General features: G+C 38.6%; 1 protein-coding gene across 4 annotated transcripts in view; it reads right to left on the reverse strand.

Moving 5' to 3' along the window:
* The window catches only part of SPIRE1 (spire type actin nucleation factor 1), a 91,315-nt gene that overhangs the window by 48,251 nt on the left and 21,684 nt on the right, over positions 1-21,380 (reverse strand). For all 4 annotated transcript variants that reach the window (XM_056126685.1, XM_056126684.1, XM_056126687.1 and 1 more), the window contains exons 3-4: positions 12,964-13,041; positions 8,189-8,353 (exon numbers count right to left, since the gene is read on the reverse strand). In XM_056126685.1, the coding sequence (XP_055982660.1) occupies positions 8,189-8,353; positions 12,964-13,041 (243 nt within the window). The remainder of the gene's footprint in view (positions 1-8,188; positions 8,354-12,963; positions 13,042-21,380) is intronic.

Raw genomic sequence — 21,380 nt, forward strand, 5'->3', positions numbered from 1 at the left:
TTGGGTCACACCCAGCGATGCACAGGGGTAACTCCTGGCTCATGCACCCAGAAATTACTCCTGGCAGTGCTCGGGGGACCATATGGGATGCTGGGAATCAAACTCGGGTTGGCCACGTGCAAGGCAAAGGCCCTACCCGCTGTGCTATGGCTCCAGCCCCTCTCCTGCTAGGATTATACTGGCAGCATCCGAAAGGCCTTTGAAATTCTCCCTCACCCTGTTTTCCATTTTAAAGAATCCCTTTTCCTCTATAAAGTCTGAATCTTCTACCAGCTGAAATCTGCTGCTTTTAATTTTTAAAAAAAATTTTTTTTACTTTACTTCTAAAATTTTTATTCAGTACGTAGACCCAGAATTTTCATTTGGCCTTTTTCTTTATTATTATCTTTAAAATAATTTTGTTTTGTTTTCTGGGCCACACCCAGCTGTTCGCAGGTCCTGAATATGTGCTCATGAATGGAGCTTTTGGTGGATTCTGGGGTGTTGGGGATGAGACCCAGGTTGAGCTGCATGCAAGGCAAGAGCCTCACCCACTTTTGGGTCCCCTTTTTAAAAAACTATTTTTAATAATTTCCCCTTACATCTTATATAAACATAGTGTTCTACAAAGTTGTTCATAATGATTTGTTATAGGCAGAATGAATGAGCTTTCCAGACCTCAGGGCAAGTGGGTTCTTAGTTAACTGACTCTCTGGATTTTTTTGTTAAATTTCTGGCTGATCTATATATAGTTTTGCTGTTCCATATAGTACTGAAACAGCAGTTAATCTCCTTTGCACTCCCTTCACTCTCCATTGCTTTCAACAATGGTCTTGGGTATAGATTTCAATAACTACTGTTCTGACCTGGCCAGTGTGGGGAACTTCCAAGGTCTGAAGCTTGTGGGAATGAGTTGTGAGAACAGGCCCTGGAGTGCTCTGCCTGGAAAGTTGCATGAAACTTAGTGTATTTCCCTGAGTAAATGCTGTTCAATGTGCTGTGTGCCCACTGATAAATTTACAGGACTAGAGTGATAGCACAGCGGTAGGGAGTTTGCCTTGCACGCAGCCAACATGGCCGACCTGAGTTCGATTCCTCCGCCCCTCTCGGAGAGCCCGGCAAGCTACCGAGAGTATCTCGCCCGCACGGCAGAGCCTGGCAAGCTCCCCGTGATGTATTTGATATGCCAAACACAGTAACAACAAAGTCTCCAATGGAGATGTTACTGGGCCCGCTCGAGCAAATCGACGAACAATGGGAGGACGTTTACCTTTACCTTTTAAATATGTGAAATGGGGATGAATGGAGACATTACTGGCACCTGCTCGAGTAAATCGATGAATAACAGGGGATCAAGTGATCAAGTGATCAAATATATATACAGCTGGAGTGATAGCACAGCCGGCTGGAGCAAAAGCACAGCCGGTAGGGCATTTGACTTGCACTTGGCCGACCTGGGTTCAATTCCTCTGTCCCTCTTGGAGAGCCCAGCAAGCAACTGAGAGTATCTCGCCCACATGGCAGCGCCTGGCAAGCTCCCCGTGACATATTCGATATGCCAAAAACAGTAACAAGTCTCACAATGAAGACTGGTGCCCGCTCGAGCAAACTGATAAGCAATGGGAGGTCAGTGCTACAGTGCTAAATACATACACATTTTAAACTTTTCCATTTGATTATAGTGTTTTAGGCGATGCTTGGCTAAATCATTCAATAAGGCATGCTGCAAGTCACCCTCTTTTGCTGACCTTGATCAAATGCTTTTTCTGTATCTATTAAGACAATAAAGCCCTTTCTCCTTTATTCTGTTAAAGCGGTTAATTATTGGTTAAAACTCAAAAATTTCTCTTGCTTTAAAATCATGTTTACACCTCAGGAGTAATCCAATTCTATTATGATATAGTGTCATATATATATTTATTTATAATATATTTAAGATCACTTGTCATAAAATATAAAAAAATTGGCTCAGAAACCATATCTACAGTTAATTGTGGTATATATACGTCTGGTAAAAGAAACTTCTGTTCAGGACTAGTCAATTCATGCACAGAGGAATATGGTTTCAATGTGCCATTTTTACAGGTGTAAAAAATTTGAATTTTACTGACAATTTTCAATTTTGTGAACAAAATGAAATATACTTATGGCTTAGATTTTTCATTTGAATGATGGGTTTCCAACATTTGTGATAGGTCCCCAAATTTCTTATTTTCTAACTCTTTAAAAAAACAATATTTGGGCAACACCCAGGAAGCGCTCAGGACTTACTCCTGTGGTGCTCAGGGGACAATTTAGGGTGTTGGGAGTCAACCCAGGTTAGTGAGTGCAAGATAAGCACTGCACCCACTGTACTATTTCTCCAAGCCACCTTTTCTGACTCGTGCAGGTTATAAGGCTTATACGTGATGGCTGAGGTCACAATTTTCTTAATCTCTGGGCCTCTTCTCCTGCCCCTGACTGAAATTTCCTTATTCACAGGTCAATGAGGTTATGGTAGATGCAGTGCCTCGAATTTAGTCATTTTCCTTTCCACACCCAGTAGACAGAGCATTTATGTGGAAAATAGATTTTCCAGGGCTCTAATTTATTTAAGCTCTATTTTACAAAGAGGCTAATCAGTAATGTTTAACTGTGATGTGCTGCCTGAAGGACAGACAACAGAAAGAAGTAAACTGAACTTCAGCAGAATGAAGACCTTTTGTACATCAAAGGGAACATTATCAGGTGCAGGAAGTAAGAACACCTGCAAGACAGTAATCTGTCAAGGATCTATTATCCAGAATACATAAATAACTTTTACGGCTTAAGCAACATAATAAAAAAAAAAACTGGGCATAGAATCTGACTCAACATTTTCCCAAAGAAGATATGTAAACAGCCCACAAGCACATGAAAATATTCCTAACATCACTTGTCATCATGGAAACGCAAATCAAAGCCACAATAAAATCCCATCTCACCCTCACTAGGATAGCTGTACCCTAGGGTTGGATTGTTTAAAAACAAAAAAATGACACCAAGTGATGGCAAGGATTTGGGACCACTGAAACTTTCGTCCACTGCTGGTGGGAATCAGCCAGTTTGGTGCGCCTCAGGAAATTAAACATCAATTCATCATAGGTTTCAATTATTCTAGTTCCACTTCTACACTGTAAAGATTCAAATGCAGGTATTCAAATAAAAATGTATGGATGATTGTTCACAGCATCAGTACTCATAATGGTAAAATGGTGGAAAGATTCCAAATGCTGAACAGGTGACGAATGGATGAGCAAAATATGGTGTAAGCATGCACTGGAATATTATTTCACCATAAAAAGAAATAAAGTACCGCTTATATGCTACCATAGGACAAACTTAAATATTATGCTAAGTAAAAGAAGCTAGACATAAATAATAAAATTTTTTTAAAAAAGCTAGGCATAAAAGATTGTATGCTAAATGATTAAAGATCTGAAATATCTTCAGTAAGCAGAATCATGGAAATAGAAAGCCACTAGGGGATGCCAGGAACCAAGGAGGGGGATAATGGAAGTGACAGCTTCATGCATACAGGATTTTCTTCTAGTCAAGAAATTATTTAGGTTGTAGAGATAAGTACCAGGAGGATTACTCCACAGCTGAGAAGCCGGCCTCACATGCTGGGGGAAAAGGCAGCACAGACAGAGAAGGGACTACCAAGTAAAGGGTGCTAGGAGGGCTTGCTCTGGATGGGAGATGCGGGCTGAAAGTAGACTATAGACCGAACATGATGGCCATTTAATACCTCTATTGCAAACCACAACACCCAAAAGGAGAGAGAGAGCAAAAGGGAATGCCGTGCCACAGAGGTAGGGTGGGGTGGAGGGGATGGGCTGGGGGTGGCAGGGGGATGCTGGGACTATTGGTGATAGAAAAAGGGCATTGGTGGAGGGATGGGTACTCGACCATTGTATGACTGAAACGCAAGCACGAACTGTTTTTAAGTTTGTAACTACCTCATGGTGATTCACAAATAAAAAATTAAAAAAAAATTATTTAGGAACCGCAGATAGGAGTTGGTATAACCCTGTGACAATACTAAATGGCATCAAATGACTTATATAAAAATGAATAGCTTTATGTGAATATTACCTTAGTTTGGAAGTGAAAAAGGGGAGGAAACAATCTTGTCTTAAGCTCTCCCTCCCTTTACCATGTGGTGATTGGCAGGGACGGGGTTGAGGGGCAAATATAATTTTTTCCAACTTGGATGCAGAGTTTTTTGTTACTCTATCATACAACTATTTCTATTTACATAATCTTAAAGCCTTCCCTAGGATATTTTCTGGGGTGGGTTGTGTACCAGAATTGTAGAGTGCTTTTATAACCTAGATCTCAGTCGACACCTGTTAGATGAGCATCTACCGACAATCTTTCTAAGTAAAATTCTTAGTACCAGACAAGTTTGACTACTAATTGATGATTTTTCTCTGATAAAATAACATTAATTGTGATAAGCATAAGGCATTAGTGATAAATTAATACATAAATGTTAACAATTTATTTAAAAAACTGAAATTCTGTAGGGTTTTTTTTTCTTTTTTGGGTCACACTCAGCGAGGTTCAGGGGTTACTCCTGGTTCTGCACTCAGGAATTACTCCTGGCGGTGCTCAGGGGACCATCTGGGATGGCGGGGATCAAACCCAGTCAGCACATGCAAGGCATATGTCCTAGTCACTGTACTATAGCTCCAGCCCTGAGATTCTGTGGTTTGCAACACCATTAATAATGGTTTCTCCTGCGCATAATTCCAACACCACACCCATCACCAGTGTACCCACATCTCTCCCTCGAGGACCTCAATGCTCCTCTCTCTCAGCCAACAAACTATTTAGTAACAATGTTAGAGTAGTTAGTTATTGATCTTAGTGCTGGTGAGAAGGAAAAGACAGTGAGACATGGTGGAGGAGTTGGGGGTGTGTTTAGGGCCCACTAGGACTGGAGTTGGGACACGAAAAACCTTGATGAGAAGGAATGACTAAAGTCAGCACTGCCTCTTAGACCCTGAAGCATGAATAGACAGACCCAACTTGTGTCCTCAGTATACCTGCTTTATCAACCATTCATTATAATATGATCATCATTTCAATTCTACTCCCCCTTCCCCACTCATGGGCTTTTCTGCATTCCAAGATGGGCAATCTCAAGTGCATAAGCAATCTGGTTCTATAATCCATGCCTATCACTCACCTAAGTCCCACCTATAATCCCATCCCAAAATGATGTGATTGTCTACTCTGTCCTAAAGTTACATATAAAAACATAGTTGTTTAGGCATAGCAGGGTTACCTATAATTCTCATATTCAACCCACCCCACTCTTCTGAAATGTCCTGTATTTTAATAGACTTGCTTGCTTGGTTGTTGTGGAACCTGTATATAATCTTCAATTTTTTGCTTATTATACAAAAGAAACAAGAACTTTTTGTCACACATGCAGACCACCTGGTAGTACCACGGTGATGTCCCAATATACACATGTCAATCCTATGACATCACTGACTTGTGCTTATTTTAATAAGATACTAATTTTTGGATAATTCCTTTGGATAAGAAGGAAAAATCACACAAGATTAATGTTGAGTACTCACTTAAAGAAGAAAAGGTCTAAGTAGACATTTATAAAAAGATAACATTACTAGAATTGGAAGCAAGAATCCTCTTACATAAGTAGTATAATCCTTCTGGAAATTTAGCAAATATATTAAAATTATCAATGCGTATATCATTGATCTATCACACCAAATGGGAATAGTTATGCAAAATGCTTATTGGATGAAATAAACATGTTAGTCACTGAAGACTTAGTGGAAGCATCTCTTTATCTACAAATGAGATCACAGATCACAAAATGCATATTTTGTTAATGCCTAAAAGTTGTTTATCTGCCTTTTGAGGTGCGATATCTTTGAAATGTTTTATGGCATTTGATTTTTATGCTACCCTGTAAGCTAACCTCTGTTTGCACAACTAAGTGACAGCCTGTGACCAATCAGACTCCTGCAGAGCACTAATGACAGGAAAGGAGCGGAACCACCTGTCAAAGGAGAATGAGCTGAATGCTGCCAGACATAGGACCAATGCACCTTACTTAGCCATGGAGTTTCAGTGAAAATGGTTCAGTTGTCCTTCAGTAACAACATGCTTATCTTCTGGACATTTTTCCAATATTCTATCATTTCTATTTGCATGACTTAATGACTGTTTGAAGATCTGATGTCCCTTAAAGATAACATCAAAGTCCACCTGGTCCATTACTTACTCTTTATATTGCATCCCCAGATAACTTTTCATAGATGCCCTCCTTAGACATTTTCAGAAATATTGGTTGCTCCTTCTCTATTTCGCTATGCCTTTCTATTTGATTGTGAAAATATGACCATGCATTCATTTTTATACGACCAGTACTAGATATAAAACACTGATTAGAAAGAATTATGATAAATAAAATAAAGTATTTTCAAAACGAATATGGTTACTCTGGAAAACTGCTTGGCAGTTTTTTTTTTATATGAAACTAAACAGATACTAGGGATGGGGGTATCACTCAGGGGTGAAGCACAAACATCACATGTGTGATCCCCAGCATCAAAAGGAAACAGAAGAAATACAAACAGTAGAATTCAACAAATATACTATGAAAATTCAGTAAAGAAAAATTAAAATGTAGGCCTATACAAAACCTACATAGAAATGTTAGTAACACTTCCCAACTAGAATCCGCCCATATAGCGTTTAAGAGTTAAATAAGTAAACACAGTGATCTCTTTATCATACTATTAAATATTACACCATGATAAAAAGAACAAGTGATTTAACATATGCAACAACTTGAGTGGCACTTGAGTACCAAACTGGGAGAACCCCTAGTACCTCCAGGTATGGTACCCCAAACAACTAAAAATTAAACTCAAGTGATGTGCTGCATGAGATTCTTTTGCATAACATAATTCTTAATAATTCTTTAAAATGTGTGTTTCATTTATTCTGAAATTCTTTACTGAACATAATATTCAGCATTTTACTGCATGCTGGGCACATTTTCTAGTCACAGGGAGTTGTAATGGTGAGAGCTAAATCCCCATATCTACATGCTATACAGACAGTAAATCTGAAAATGCACAGCAATCTGAGCCACTGAGACACGCTCGAAGGAGAAAGGATTTTTCTAGTGGGATAATATCAGAGCACAGACTTGAGGGTGAAGAAAAAAAGGCAAAGTATGTAACTCTGTGGGAAGAAAGAACTGGAGGGACAGGAAATGCACAGGGCTCCGTTGCAGAAGCACAGGAAGCACCTTTCAGATGGCAGCACCAAGTACCTGGTGGCTGAGGAGAACTGGAAAGGGTGACCTGAGAGGTAACTTGGACCAGACCTGTGGGGCTGCTGGCCCAGGAGAGGGAGCGGGGTTTATTCCGAGTGTGCAGGAGAGCAGTGGAAAATTTTACATAGGGCAATAATATCAATACTTTTTTTTTAAAGAGGTTTGACTCTGGTTAGGGGAAAACAGGCTGATGGAGGGCAAGAGTGAAAGCAGGAAGCCATGGAAGGGCTAAATGAGAGATGGCAGCAGCTTGGCTGGAACTGAGGGCATCTGAAGTGGAGGTGGAGTGAAGGATACAAAAAGATGTGGCGTGGGGGGCATTGATGGAGGGCAGTGACCACTGAGGGAGGGACTGGTGTTGATCCACTGTATTCTGAACCCCAATCCTGAATAGTCTTTCAATTTCATGGAAACTAAAATTTTATAAACATGAAATGGAACCATAAAAAATAAATGAAGTAGACATAAGCAGAATCATTTAATAAACTCTGGCATAGTTCTACTTTTTAAGTCATTTTGAGACTGTTAACACTGAATACACAATAACTTGAAAAATTGTTTATAATGTTAAGTAAATATAACTCATAACAAAACGAAGTAATCCATTTTAAGCCAACTTGTCCAACTTGAATGTAGAGAAAGAAGACTATACAATAGCATGTAAGCAACACACATATCTCTGGGTTGTGAAATTAAACAAAATTAAATTAAATTATCCTTGAGCTTATTTTGTCTTCAAGTTTTCCGCAATTACAATGTGTTACTTAATGAAAATGAATCACTTTTAAATATTAAGAACATTTTCAACAACAAATACATTAGTGCAGAATAATCATTTGAATTAATAGTTTTATTACTTACCATCACTTTTCTCAAAGTATATCTTTTGGACCGTATGTCATCCATTAACATCTCATAAGGGGTGAGTTGATATTCAATGGGCAAAGGGTTGTATTGTCGCTCTTGAACCTTTTTAAGTTTTACTCCGTTCCTCAAATCTCTCATCACCTGTACCCAAAATCGAGCCTGAAAGAAGAAAGAGTGGAGTGGAGTGACATCAATGAATAAATTCACTAGTATTGTCCACATAGCTAGTCATCGATTTAAAAAATATATGAACTGCAAAACAGAGTAAACCAAACTTATATAAAAAATTAGGTATTTATGAGGCTTAACATGCTTGCCTGACTAATGTGAGTTCAAGCTCTCAAGAATTAGATTTACTTGAGATTTTTAAAATTTGGGCTGGAGCGATAGCACAGCGGTAGGGCATTCGCCTTACAAGCGGCCAACACGGCCGACCCGAGTTCGATTCCTCCGCCCCTCTTGGAGAGCCCGGCAAGCTACCGAGAGTATTCGATATGCCAGACACAGTAACAACAAAGTCTCCAATGGAGACGTTACTGGGCCCGCTCGAGCAAATCGACGATCAACGGGAGGGCCTTTACCTTTTACCTTTACCTTTTAAAATTTCAGTTAATGTGAATGTGCTTATAATGATGCTGGCATTTATGGTCTTCGAGTCCAAGGAACCCCCATTTGTCACCTCCAGTACACCATCCCACCATTCTGCTGTTCTCAGCTCTTATTCCAGTAGATTTTGTGGCGTTAAAATGAGGGAATCTACAAACACTAAGTACAGAGGCAAATCTGAACTCGCCCCTGTGGCAGCTGCTCAAGGGCCCCAGCTCTCCAGACCTCCTAGTATTTACACTCTATGAAGTGGCTTTGCTCATTTCAGAGGAAGCCTCCACATCCCACACCTTGAGGTTGAGTTGGGCTATACAATTTGCTTGCCACTAAGACAGTAGTGGATACAACTTGACCAAAAGTTTCAAAAGCGAAGAGACAACTAACGGGTCATATGTGACTCTTATATTGTCATGAGAATATCAGGCCTACGCTGGCACAATGCCCACTGTCATGATTCCCCAGGAGAAGGGAGACACATAACTGAAGTATAGTCACCACAACTAACGAGAAACTAACTAAATAAATGCTGTTTCAGTATGCAATGTCATTTTGTTGTGATTACACTATTGATGTAACTAATCCTCTACATACTACTTATCATTGAGGAAGTAGTTTCACCTTTCTAAACCTCTGCTTTCTCGTCAGTAAGAGAATATATCACTCTATAATTTCAGAATGTCAGAGCTGCTAAACATTTTTTTTATATTTAGAAAATGCCCCAAATGGCAACTTTGGAGTGGGTTTTTGGGTCACATCCACTGATGTTCAGGCTCTGAGCTCAAGAATCACTTCTAGTGGGTTTGAGGGACCATGTGGGGTGCTGGGAATCTAACCCGGGTTGACTACATGCAAGGTAAGCAGCCTACACACTGTAATATCTCAATGGCCCCATCCCAGCTTTACTTCTCTTACTCATTTCTTTGAGATCCAGCTCAAATATCACCTCAGGGCCAGAGAGACAGTACAGTGGCTGACAGTCACTCTAAAGAGTAAGGCTGACCTGGTTCCATCCCGGCACTATATATGGTCCCCCAAGCATCACCGGAGTGATCCCTAAGCACATAGCCAAGGCCTGAGCACAGCTGGGTGTGGTTCAAAAACCAAAGCAAGACAACATGAACTATTACCTGATCTTTTAAAACACAAAGTCTTAAAAAACAAAAACCAAAATAATTTTTTTCTTGGCCTTCAGAAAACCTGATATATAAAACTTTGAATTCTCAAGACACATAATTTAGGGGATTATTATTCACTTAATAAAATTTTGTTAATTTTTTAAATTTTATTTATTTAAATTTTATTGCATCACTGTGGGAAAAGTTACAAAGTTTTCAGGTTTAAATCTCGGTCATGCAATGATCAAACACATTTCCCTTCACCAGTACTTATTTTTCACAAATTTTGTTAAAATTCATGGGAAAAAAACTCATAATTTTTCTTTAGCATATTATTCGCACACTATGATACAGTTCTGCTAAGTATACTTTTTGCGCATACATGGTTCTAACATCATACTCACCACCAAGTGCTCACTTCCCTCCACCAATATTCCATGACGCCTTTGCTCATGCGCTGTTTCTTTTACTACATTTCTTTGAATCTCTCATAAAAGGTGGCAGAGATCTCAAATGCTTTTTAAAATATAACCAGCTCTTTATTACTGTTTGGGTAAAGCTTTAGGGGACAGAGTACAAGGGGTAGAATCTTGCACATGGCCCACTTGGGTTCAACCCCTGGCACCACATATGGTCCACTGAGCCTCACCAGGAATGATCCCTGAGCACAGAGCCAGGAGTAAGCCCTGAGCAAGCTGGGTGTAGCCCAAAGAAACAGCAATAAGAAATTATAGATGTCCTTTCAGAAAATTTTTATAAATTTTTATAAACTCACAGTAATTATAAAAAACAATATATAACAATCGCTGTGTGTATTCACAGATTGTCACCTATTCCATTTTTCTATTAAAGAGATTCTTAGATTACTAGAGTTTGCTATTTAAAGATATTCTAATCCCCTCTCTCATTCTATTTTTCATTTCATTTTACACTTTTAGGTACTTTATCTTAATGGTCTTATGAGAATAATGATAGTGATCTAGAAAGATAGAAAGTGAAGTTAATATAATCTCTTGTCAGTGACCATATTGTTTTATTTATTTATTTAATTGTAGTTTAGGTATCACACTGGTTTTTAAATAAGGTTGCCTAAAGGCAACATTTTAGCTCAAATTTTTATTAGCCATTTGCTAACTTATAACTGAAGTGTTTTATATATATATATATCACTATTTGGGTTATATATATATGTTATATACATAGTACCTAAATAATGTTATTCTAAAATGGCAGTAACACTTGTAAAATAATACAGGCAACTTTTTGTACATGATAGTAATCTAATATTATTAATTTGACAAAAAATTCAAAGGGGCTATTATAATGTACAAAGAACTAAAAAATCGTTAACTTTAAAAGTATAAATAATGTACATGTAGCTATAATAAAAGATGAAATCTGCCCTTCTCTGTAATTAAGCTAAGTGAAACAAATCAAAAGAAAGACAAATCCTGGATGATTTCAGTGTATGTAGTACACAAAGAAACAAATCAAGGGAAAAAAGACAATGTCCAGTGAAAATGAACTTTACACTCTGATGACAAAACCAGAAAAGTATTTTAAAACAATAAAAATCCATAGATATTGGGGAGGTTCTCATAAAATCAATTTTTTTCCCCAAACAGGAAAACAGATACTTCCTCAAATGTTAAATCTTAACTTTCAAATTAATACAATAACTAAGATTTAAAAAAACCGAGGCTTGGCTCGTCCTTCACACCCTTCTGAGGTCATGACTTGCCCCCCACAAGCAGCTCTCCAGCATGGCCATGGCTCCAGAAGCACAAGGACTTAATGCAGAGCCCGGAAGCTTGCGGCAGAAAAGTGAATGGACTATGCGTTAATCCACGCCACCATGCCTGCCCGGGAGGAAAAGGGTGTTGGTCCTTTCCACCTTTTTCCCTCTGGACAGCAAGATGGTGGCCACCTTGGAGCTTTTTGGAAAGCCAGGTATGAGCCGGTCGTGACAGGGCAACTGAAACCTCATGGGAGGGGGGGCGTTCCTGGCTCATCCTTCATGCCCCACCGAGGTCACGAGTTGCCCACCACGAGCGGCTCTCTGGCACGGCCATGGCTCCAGAGCCACAAAAACCAATCTCATAATTATCTGACTCTCGGCAGAAATACTTCCAGGCTTAATAAGTAAAATATCAGAAATCCAACCAGCTATAGAAAACAAATTATTTCACAATGCCTTTTCAGCAGGTCTGATTTTGGGGTGTAAACTCTAAACAATAATGGTGCATCTTTTGTCAAAACAATGAATCTAATCAAATTAGATAGAGAAGAGATAGAGTGTTAACTAGAATTCATCTGCCTCACAGGTATTGGGAGGGGTGGGGAGGGTATATTGGGGTTCTTGGTGGTAAAAAATAAGTACTGGTGAAGGGAAATGTGTTTGATGACTGTATGACCAAGACTTAAACCTGAAAGCTTTGTAACTTTTCCCACAGTGATTCAAAAAAAAAAAAAACCCCAACCAGGGCTGAAGTGACAGCACAGCTGGTAGGGCGTTTGCCTTGCATGCGGTCAACCCGGGTTTGAATCCCAGCATCCCATATGGTCCCCCAAGCACCACCAGGAGTAATACCTGAGTGCATAAACCAGGTGTAACCCCTGTGCATCGCTGGGTGTGACCCAAAAAGAAAAAAAAAAGATTTTAAAAAACCAACATACTGGGGCTGGAGTGATAGTACAGCGGGTAGGGCGTTTGCCTTGCACGTGGCTGACCTGGGTTCGATCCCCAGCATCCCATATGGTCCCCCAGCACCGCCAGGAGTGATTCCTGAGTGCAGAGCCAGGAGTAACCCCTGAGCATCACTGGGTGTGACCCAAAAAAGCAAAAATAAATAAATAAAATCCGCCAAGCTTAAAAATAAATAAAAGTAAAAATTAAAAAAAATTTAAAAAAACTAGGGATTTAGCATAGTGGGAGTGAACATACCTTCCCTGGATAAGACCCTGGGTTCAAATTCCAGTGACCAAAACAGAGGTTTTTTATTTTTCAATGCTAAACAGAACAGAGAAAAGGGCCAATAATGATCTTACCCAGTCGGCATTTTTCAGATCCTCCAGGTCCGTGCTGGGTTCATCGCTCTTTTCCATTTCTTGCATTTTCTTAAGATTCTACCAAATTAAAACAAAAAACCAACAGTTAGGCAACAAAAATTTATGAAGGGCTGGAGAGATACTATGGGGTGTTTACACTGCATGTGGCCAACCTCAGTTTGAATCCGTATATGGAACCCCAGCATTGCCAGTAGTGGTCTCCTTGCACAGAGCCAGGAACAAGCCGAGCACAGTCAGGTGTGGCCCCAAAACTGCCCTCCTAAAAATTCATTAGATGCATTCTCAAATTGATACTCCTAATGAACTTCCAGTTAAACCACATATGGAAGCATCACTGTAGTTAACAGTACTGAATCTAATCATCTGTAAAGCGTAAAATTTACCACTCAATTGTAAACTCAAAGTTCTGCAGAGGAATGAATTGAGAATGCTCACTCTAGTTTTCTTTTAGGTGTTGCAATTATAATATTCAGTCACAATATTATTTTTTGATGCTTAATTTCAACCTATAAAATGTCTTTTATTTCTGATACACAAATATACTGCAAAATAAAAAATGCTACAATAAATTATTCCTCTATAATCTCCCATAATTATCTTTGTGTGTAGTTTGAGAACCACACACAAAGTTCTATTGTCTAGCAACTTCAAGTATACAATATAGTACCATTAACCATAGTCAATACAAGATAGTACCTTAGAACTTAGCACCTAACTGGAAACATGTACCCTTTTAAATTGCTTTAAATTTGCAACTTTAAGAATATATTGATTGATAAGATATAGTCAAATTTTCATTAAAAGTTTATTATATTACTAGTGCAATAATTTATCCCTAATAAATTTATATTTTGCTGACGCTGTTAATGTATTTATTTATTTATTTATTGCTTTTTGGGTGACACCCAGCGATGCACAGGGGTTACTCCTGGTTCATGCACTCAGGAATTACTCCTGGCCGTGCTTGGGGGACATATGGAATGTTGGGAATTGAACCCGGGTTGGCCGCGTGCAAGACCAACACCCTACCCGCTGTGCTATCACTCCAGCCCCTGTTAATGTATTTTAATTGAGAGAAAATTTAAAACATAAAATCTAGCTTATTTTATATTAAAATTAATACCATAAAATTAATTATCGCTGGAGTGATAGCACAGCAGGTAGAGCGTTTGCCTTGGATGCAGCCAACCTGCGTTTGATTCCTCTGTCACTCTCGGCGAGCCTGGCAAGCTACCGAGATTATCCCGCCTGCACGGCAGAGCCTGACAAGCTCTCCGTGGCATATTCAAAATGCCAAAAACAGTAACAAGTCTCACAATGGAGATGTTACTGGTGCCCACTCAAGCAACTCCATGAACAATGGGATGACAGTGCTACCATAAAATATCTCTAAAACATTTATTCACCTTTTTGACATCTCAAATTATCTCTCCACAACATGTGAATAACCCCTAAATTATTAACAATTCTTATAATTTAGTCAAGATGGCTACCAGTTTAATATTTATGGTATTTATCTACAAAATTGCTGTACATCACCACCACCACAGAAACCTGATACGCTTCACCAACATCCTTATGTTACTTCTAGTCCATGTCATCAAGTCCCTTTCCATTTCCCCCACTGTTTGCTAATCAGTTTTATAATCCAAGGTCAAGGGTTTCCCACTGTTAGATACTACCTATTCCTCAGTTGAGTGAGATCATCTGTTTGTCTTTCTCTGATCTACTTTGCTTAACATGATGCTCCAACTTAATGCATGTGGAAATGCAAGGTTTCATCTTTATTACAGTCACACAGCATTTCACTGTGTATACACAACACAACTTCTTCACCATTCATCTAGTTTTGGGCATTTGAGCTGTTTCCATATTCTAGCTATTGCACTTACAGTTGCTATGAACACACGTGTGCATGTCTTTTCAAATCAATGTTATTGTGTTTTGGGGGTAGATGCCAAGAAGTGGGATCACTAGGTCATACAGGAGTTCTATTCTTACCTTTTGGAGGAACCTCCAATGTTTTCCATGAGGGCCTGAACCAGATGACATTCCCATGAATAGTGAATGAGGGTGCTTTTTTTTTTCTTTTACTTCATCCCTGCCAATACCACTCCCACCCCCCACCCCCGTCATTTTAATACATGCTATTCTCACTGGTATAATATATCTTGTTGTTTTTTTGATTTGCAATTTCTCTGAAAATAGGTGGAAAAAGCACTTTTTCATATACCTATTTGTCATCTGCATGTCTCTTTAGAGAAGTGTCTATTCATTTCCTTTCCCTACTTGAAGATTATTGGTGTGTGTGTGTGTGTGTGTGTGTGTGTATGTGAGAGAGAGAGAGAGAGAGAGAGAGAGAGAGAGAGAGAGAGAGAGAGTTTTCTGTATCTTAGCTTTCTGAGTGTTTTCTATATCTTGCCTCTGAGCCCTTAATCTGATGTAAATCCACAGCCAACATCATATTCAATGACAAAAAAACTGAAGCCTTTCCTCTAAGATAAGACACAAGGCAAAAATGTCCATTATCTTTACTATTACTCAGTACAGTTTTGGAAGTCTTCGCTTAACAATCAGGCAAAAAACTCAAGTCAAAGACATTCAAATTGCAAAAAGAACAAGTAAGCATGGGGGGAAAATACCCAAAAAACCTAAACTATCACCATTTGCAGCTGACAAAGAAATTCCTAATGTTTCCACTAAAAAATTTGGAAACAATCAGCTAATACAGCAAAGTAGCAGGCTACAAAACCAATAGACACACACACATACAAACTGTTGCATTTCTATATCAAATATAATGAAATATAGAAAACCACCCCATTTAAATAGTGTCCCAAGACCCAAATTCATAGGAATCAATAAGGCAGGATGTGAAAGACTTATGTTCACTATTGAAAGAAATAGAAAACGACACCAGGGAATGGGGAAATAGTCTATGTTCGTTCAGCAAAGAATGAACTCCATCAAAATGACCATCCTAATCTAAAGCATTATATTCAATGCAATCTGCGTCAAAGTTCCAATGACATTATTTTTTATATTAAAATATAAAATTTTATTAATATTACCAAATATATCAATATATTACCAAATATATCAACATTGAGGAATATTATCAATAAAATTTTACCACTATTTTCACTAGTTTTCTGTGATTTCTTTTTTTTTTATTGAATCACCATGAGCAACAATTACAAAGATTTCATGTTTGAGTTTCAGTCATACAATGATCAAACACCCATCTCTCCACCAGTGCACATTTTCTTCCACCAATGTCCCCAGAATTCCCCTCCTATCCAACCCCTCTCCCCGCCTCTATGGCAGACAATTTCTCCCATATTCTCTCTTTACTTTTGGGCGTTATAGTTTGCAATACAGATACTGAGAGGCTATCACGTTTGGTCCTTTATCTACTTTTAGCACACATCTCCCATCCCGATTGATCCCTATTGACTGGAAGTGTCTTTCTTCTAGCTTTTAACCATTCAGGTGGTGAAAAAATAGATTTAAGGAAGCAAATTATCTGGGGATACACTCTACAGGTGTGATATCTTATATCTAACCCTCCCATCCCCCAACTCAGAAAAGGAAAAAGCAGAATAAGTACCTCACTCTTTCTACCCACTCCAGCCTGAGGGCATCTGACCGGCTGCCTCACTAGAATGCTTTCCCAGCTATCACAAAACAAATTCACTCACATCCTTCTCATTTTTGTTCAAATGTCACATTCCTCAAAGGAACAACTTTGATCATTTGATGTAAATTCTAAGTCCCAGCCCCTGCCACCAGGAATTAGCCTCTAAGCCTTTTTAAGAAGCTCATTATGCCAAGGGTCTGTATTATTTAATGAATATACTTAATGACTATTTTCCTCTCCCTGCTAGCTTGTAAGCTTCATGAGAAAGTAATTTCGTATTTTTTGACTGCTGATAGACTTCACTAATCTTTACAACAGGGACTTGCATTTCACAGATTCCTAGTTTTTGTTGAAGAAGTTTATAGAGACTTTCAACAAAGAATGACCAAGTATTTAAATCTCCTCAAGTCAACTGTACTAAAAAATTAGTTCTTCCCTCTAACCCGGAATCCCTTGGATAGGGAAGAGAAACTTTATCTATTCCATACTAAGACTTTTGCTCTCCAACTCATAAATATGAAACCCTAGCTCACATTATATTTAAAAGTTGTGATAAATAATAAAATTATGTAAATAAAAAGTAGATATTTAATATTAGACTAAATTATTTAAATTAATACTAAATTGTAATACTAAAGAGGTCTGCAAGATTCAGTCAGCATAAAAATCAATGGGTTTAGAAACTTAATGTCTAAGACACATGTGCACATATGGACGATATTCTAACAATTCATCTTCCCCAAGAGTGCAGTGTGGCAGAGTTCATGCCCTCTTTCTTTCTTTCTTTCTTTCTTTCTTTCTTTCTTTCTTTCTTTCTTTTTGCTTTTTGGGTGGCAGAGTTCATGCCCACTTTCTTTCATTTTTGGGGTCACACCTGGCAATGCACAGAGGTTAATCCTGGCTCTGCACTCAGGAGTCACTCCTGACGGGGCTCGGTGGACCATATGGGATGCTGGAAATTGAACCGGGGTCTTTTTGCAAGGCGAACACCCTACCCGCTGTGCTATCGCTCCAGCCCCATGCCCACTTTCCTACGTTCTGTTTTAAATCTGTTTTGGGGTGCCAAGGTCTGCAGTGTTCAGGAACTATTCCTGGCTCTGTGCTCAGGAGGGACCTCACTGCAGTCCCTTTTCCAAACAACCTTAATTGTTACTACTTTTTAATTTACACAGGGGAACTTTATGATTAAATACACATATTAAGTATTATGCCTTTATACATCTCTACTGTCATTTATGCTGTGAAGCAGTCCACAGCTCCTTGCTACCAAAATAATCTGCTTTTCTCTTTGTAATACTGAAGCTACATTAAGTGAATGAATGGTCCAAGAATTTCATATTCTGAAAGTAAAACAAATTGTAGGTGTTTCCACACACTTCCTAGTTGCAAGGCTGAACAAGTTATGTAACTGCTCTAATTATCAGCTTGATTTTCTCATTGAGAAAATGCAGATACTATTAATACCTTATAGATTCTGTGAATTTTATATAAAGTAATGTAGAAAAATGCTAACATATATTAAGTACCTATGAATTATTATCGCAAGTCAGTGTTTATGAGGTTTGGCTATCTTTTTTTTTTATTTATTTTTTTGGCGTGGGGGGGGGGGTCACACCTGGTGATGCACAGGGGTTACTCCTGGCTCTGCACTCAGGAATTACTGGCGGTGCTCATGTGAATATATGGGATGCTGGGAATTGAACCTGGGTCGGCCGTATGCAAGCCAAACACCCTACCTGCTGTGCTACTGCTCCAGCCCCCAGATTTGGCTATCTTTTATTCGATCCCAGAAACCTTTCATTATTTTTAAAAACTGCCGTTTTGAGTCACACCCAGCAGTGCTCAGAGCTTACTCCTGGAGGGGCTAAGGAACCCAGGGGCTAAGGAACACCTGTAGAGTGTATCCCCAGATAATTTGTTTCCTTAAATCTATTTTTCACCACCTGTATGGTTAAAAGCTAGAAGAAAGACACTTCCAGTCAACAGGGTAATATGTGTGTGTGTGTATATATATATATATATATATATATATATATACTTTAAGACATTGAAGGGGGGAGCAGGGAGTGGAACCTGAATACTAAATACTAAACCCTCTTTAGTATTACAATTTAGTCAGCTGCATGCAAGGCAAACACCCTACCTGCTGTAGTATAGCTCCAGTACCAAACATTTTATTCTTTCACCAAATAAGACACTACCCCTGCCTCATGAGGTGAAAATCTACTCTGCAACAAATCAATTATAAACCTGAACATGCAACAATAAATATCAGGCTTTCTAATTGACAGCAAAAACAAATTATTTGAAATTAAATTAGATTCTTCTCATTTTAGACACAAGCTTCTATTAATTATTCTCTAGCTTCTGAAAATTTTTTTCTTTTTTTTTTTCACTTTGCACAAATGTAATAACAGATGCCAACCTGTGCTTGGAATATGGTGGGAAAATTCTAATTGAAAGCACCCACATGGCAATTAACTCTGCCCATTTCTGACATAACCATTCCCAAACTAGTAATTAGAACTACCCTCTGCCAATGTCTTTAGTTCCTGGCATCCTAAGATCAATAAAATCTATTCTGTGAATCGTAAGTGTATCAACCTCTCAATGATTTTAATTAATATGTGTAGACTCAACATCAACTCACTTATGTCTCTTTTTAAGTTAACCCATTATTTCTGATATATTCATAGATTTTTAAAAATGGGTAGTCAAAAAGCCTGAGAACCACACTGGCTAAAAGGCCAGCTGGTAACTGCTACAGTTTTCATCAGGTCTAGGAGTTAGTTTTGTTGGGGGTGGCCAGTAAATTTGCTTCAGTTATTTATATTTCAAATGAATGAAAACATCTGACAATGCCTTTCACATCCATACTTTCCTCACCTGGCATAATTACCTGGAATTCTGTCCAAACCACACAACTTCATCTCACAATGGCAGAGTAGTATTCCACCCTACCACAACTTCTTTATCTCATCATCTGCTGATGGGCATTTAGGTGGAATCCATGGAGTCCATCGTGACAAATACTACTCTAGTCTCAGGGATGGTCTTTTTTGAGGGGCGGCAACACTGATGTACAAGAATGTACATGTTTTAGGGGCCAGAGAGATAGCACAGTGGTTAGGGTACTTGATTTACCTGGGTTTGACCCCTGGCATCCCACATGTTCCCCTAATTAATGATAGAAGTGATTCCTGAGCAAAGAGCCAGGAGTAAGCCCTGAGCACTGCTGGGTATAACTCTAAAAACAAAACAAAACAAACAAACAAAGGCATTTACATGTTTAAATGTTTTAAGGGTACAATGCTAACACACCATGCCTACCAACAAAGTGACAATATCTCTCCCCACTGTCCTCATGCCCCTACTGTCCACTTTTCCCGCCCTTCCTTGGTAGCCACTGTTAATTCTTCCAATTCATGGGCATGGATAACTTTTTATTTCCTTATTTCGTCTTCTATTTTTTAATAGCTGAGTCATACTTCTATATATATAAATCTTTCACTTCTTTTGTTGGTTCCTGGGGTATTTTGAAGCAATTGTAAATGTGATTAATTTTTTTCTTCTAGTTCACTGTTGCATACAGAAACTCAATAAATTTTTTATATTGATTTTGTAGCTTGCCACCTAATGTACAGGTTAATTGCTTTTAAAAGTTTTTTTTTGTGGAGTCATATTTTGGTTTTTGATTTTTCCTCTTTTGGGGGGAGAGCTTTCCAAACAGTGCTCAGTGGTTGGGGGTAGGGGGGAAACTTTCCAATGATTTTTGGCTAACTAGGCCACTTACTGGTGTCCGGGTCCAAGGATGCTGTGCTGCTGAGGCTCTGTGGTGACAGGAACCTCCAGGGTGATCTCAGTGGTGCTTGGGGTACTCCAGGGCTACACCAAGTACACCAACCCTGGTACTTTCCTTGAGCCTTGTACATTATCATGTTAACTGCAAACAGTGACAGGTTAACTTCTTTCCTAGTTGAAATCTTTTTTTATTTCTTTTTCCTTGCTAATTGCTATGGCCACAACTTCCAATGCTGTATCAAAAAAAAGTGGTGAAAGTGAACATCCTTATTTTGTACCTAGTCTCAGAGGAAAAGTAGATTTGTTGTATGTGGCTCTCACTTTTTAAATTTTCATCATTTAAAATTTATTTTCTAGAGGAATTATACTGTTTTCCTGTTTTCCCACTGAAGTGGCACCAAACTAAATTCTATCTCAGTGTAGTAAGGTTTCTTTAATATCCTTTTATCTATATATCAAAACTACAATATATAATTTTACAATGTTGGGAATGACATTGTAAAGTTATATATTGTAGTTTTGATTTGTTTCCTTAATAAGTCATACTAAATTTTTTTATGCATTTGTGGACCACCTGAATTTTTTTTTTTTTTTTTTTTTGCTTTTTGGGTCACACCCGGCAACACACAGGGGTTACTCCTGGCTCGGCACTCAGAAATTACCCCTGGCGGTGCTCAGGGGACCATATGGGATGCTGGGAATCGAACCTGGGTCAACCGCATGCAAGGCAAATGCCCTACCCGCTAAGCTATCACTCCAGCCCCTGAATGTCTTTTTTTGAGATCTAGCTAACCCTTTTTTTTTTCCATTAAAAAAATTGGGTTGCCTGCTTTTTATTGTTGTGAAATTCTCTAAGTTCCTTACATATTTTGGATATTAACTTCTTGACATCTGTATAATGTGCAAATGTTTTCTCCCATTGCTAAGTTGCCCTTTTATTTCTGTAATATTTTCA

This window comes from Sorex fumeus, unplaced genomic scaffold, assembly GCF_029834395.1.
Source record: "Sorex fumeus unplaced genomic scaffold, SorFum_2.1 ptg000063l, whole genome shotgun sequence".
Classification (NCBI taxonomy): Eukaryota; Metazoa; Chordata; class Mammalia; order Eulipotyphla; family Soricidae; genus Sorex; species Sorex fumeus.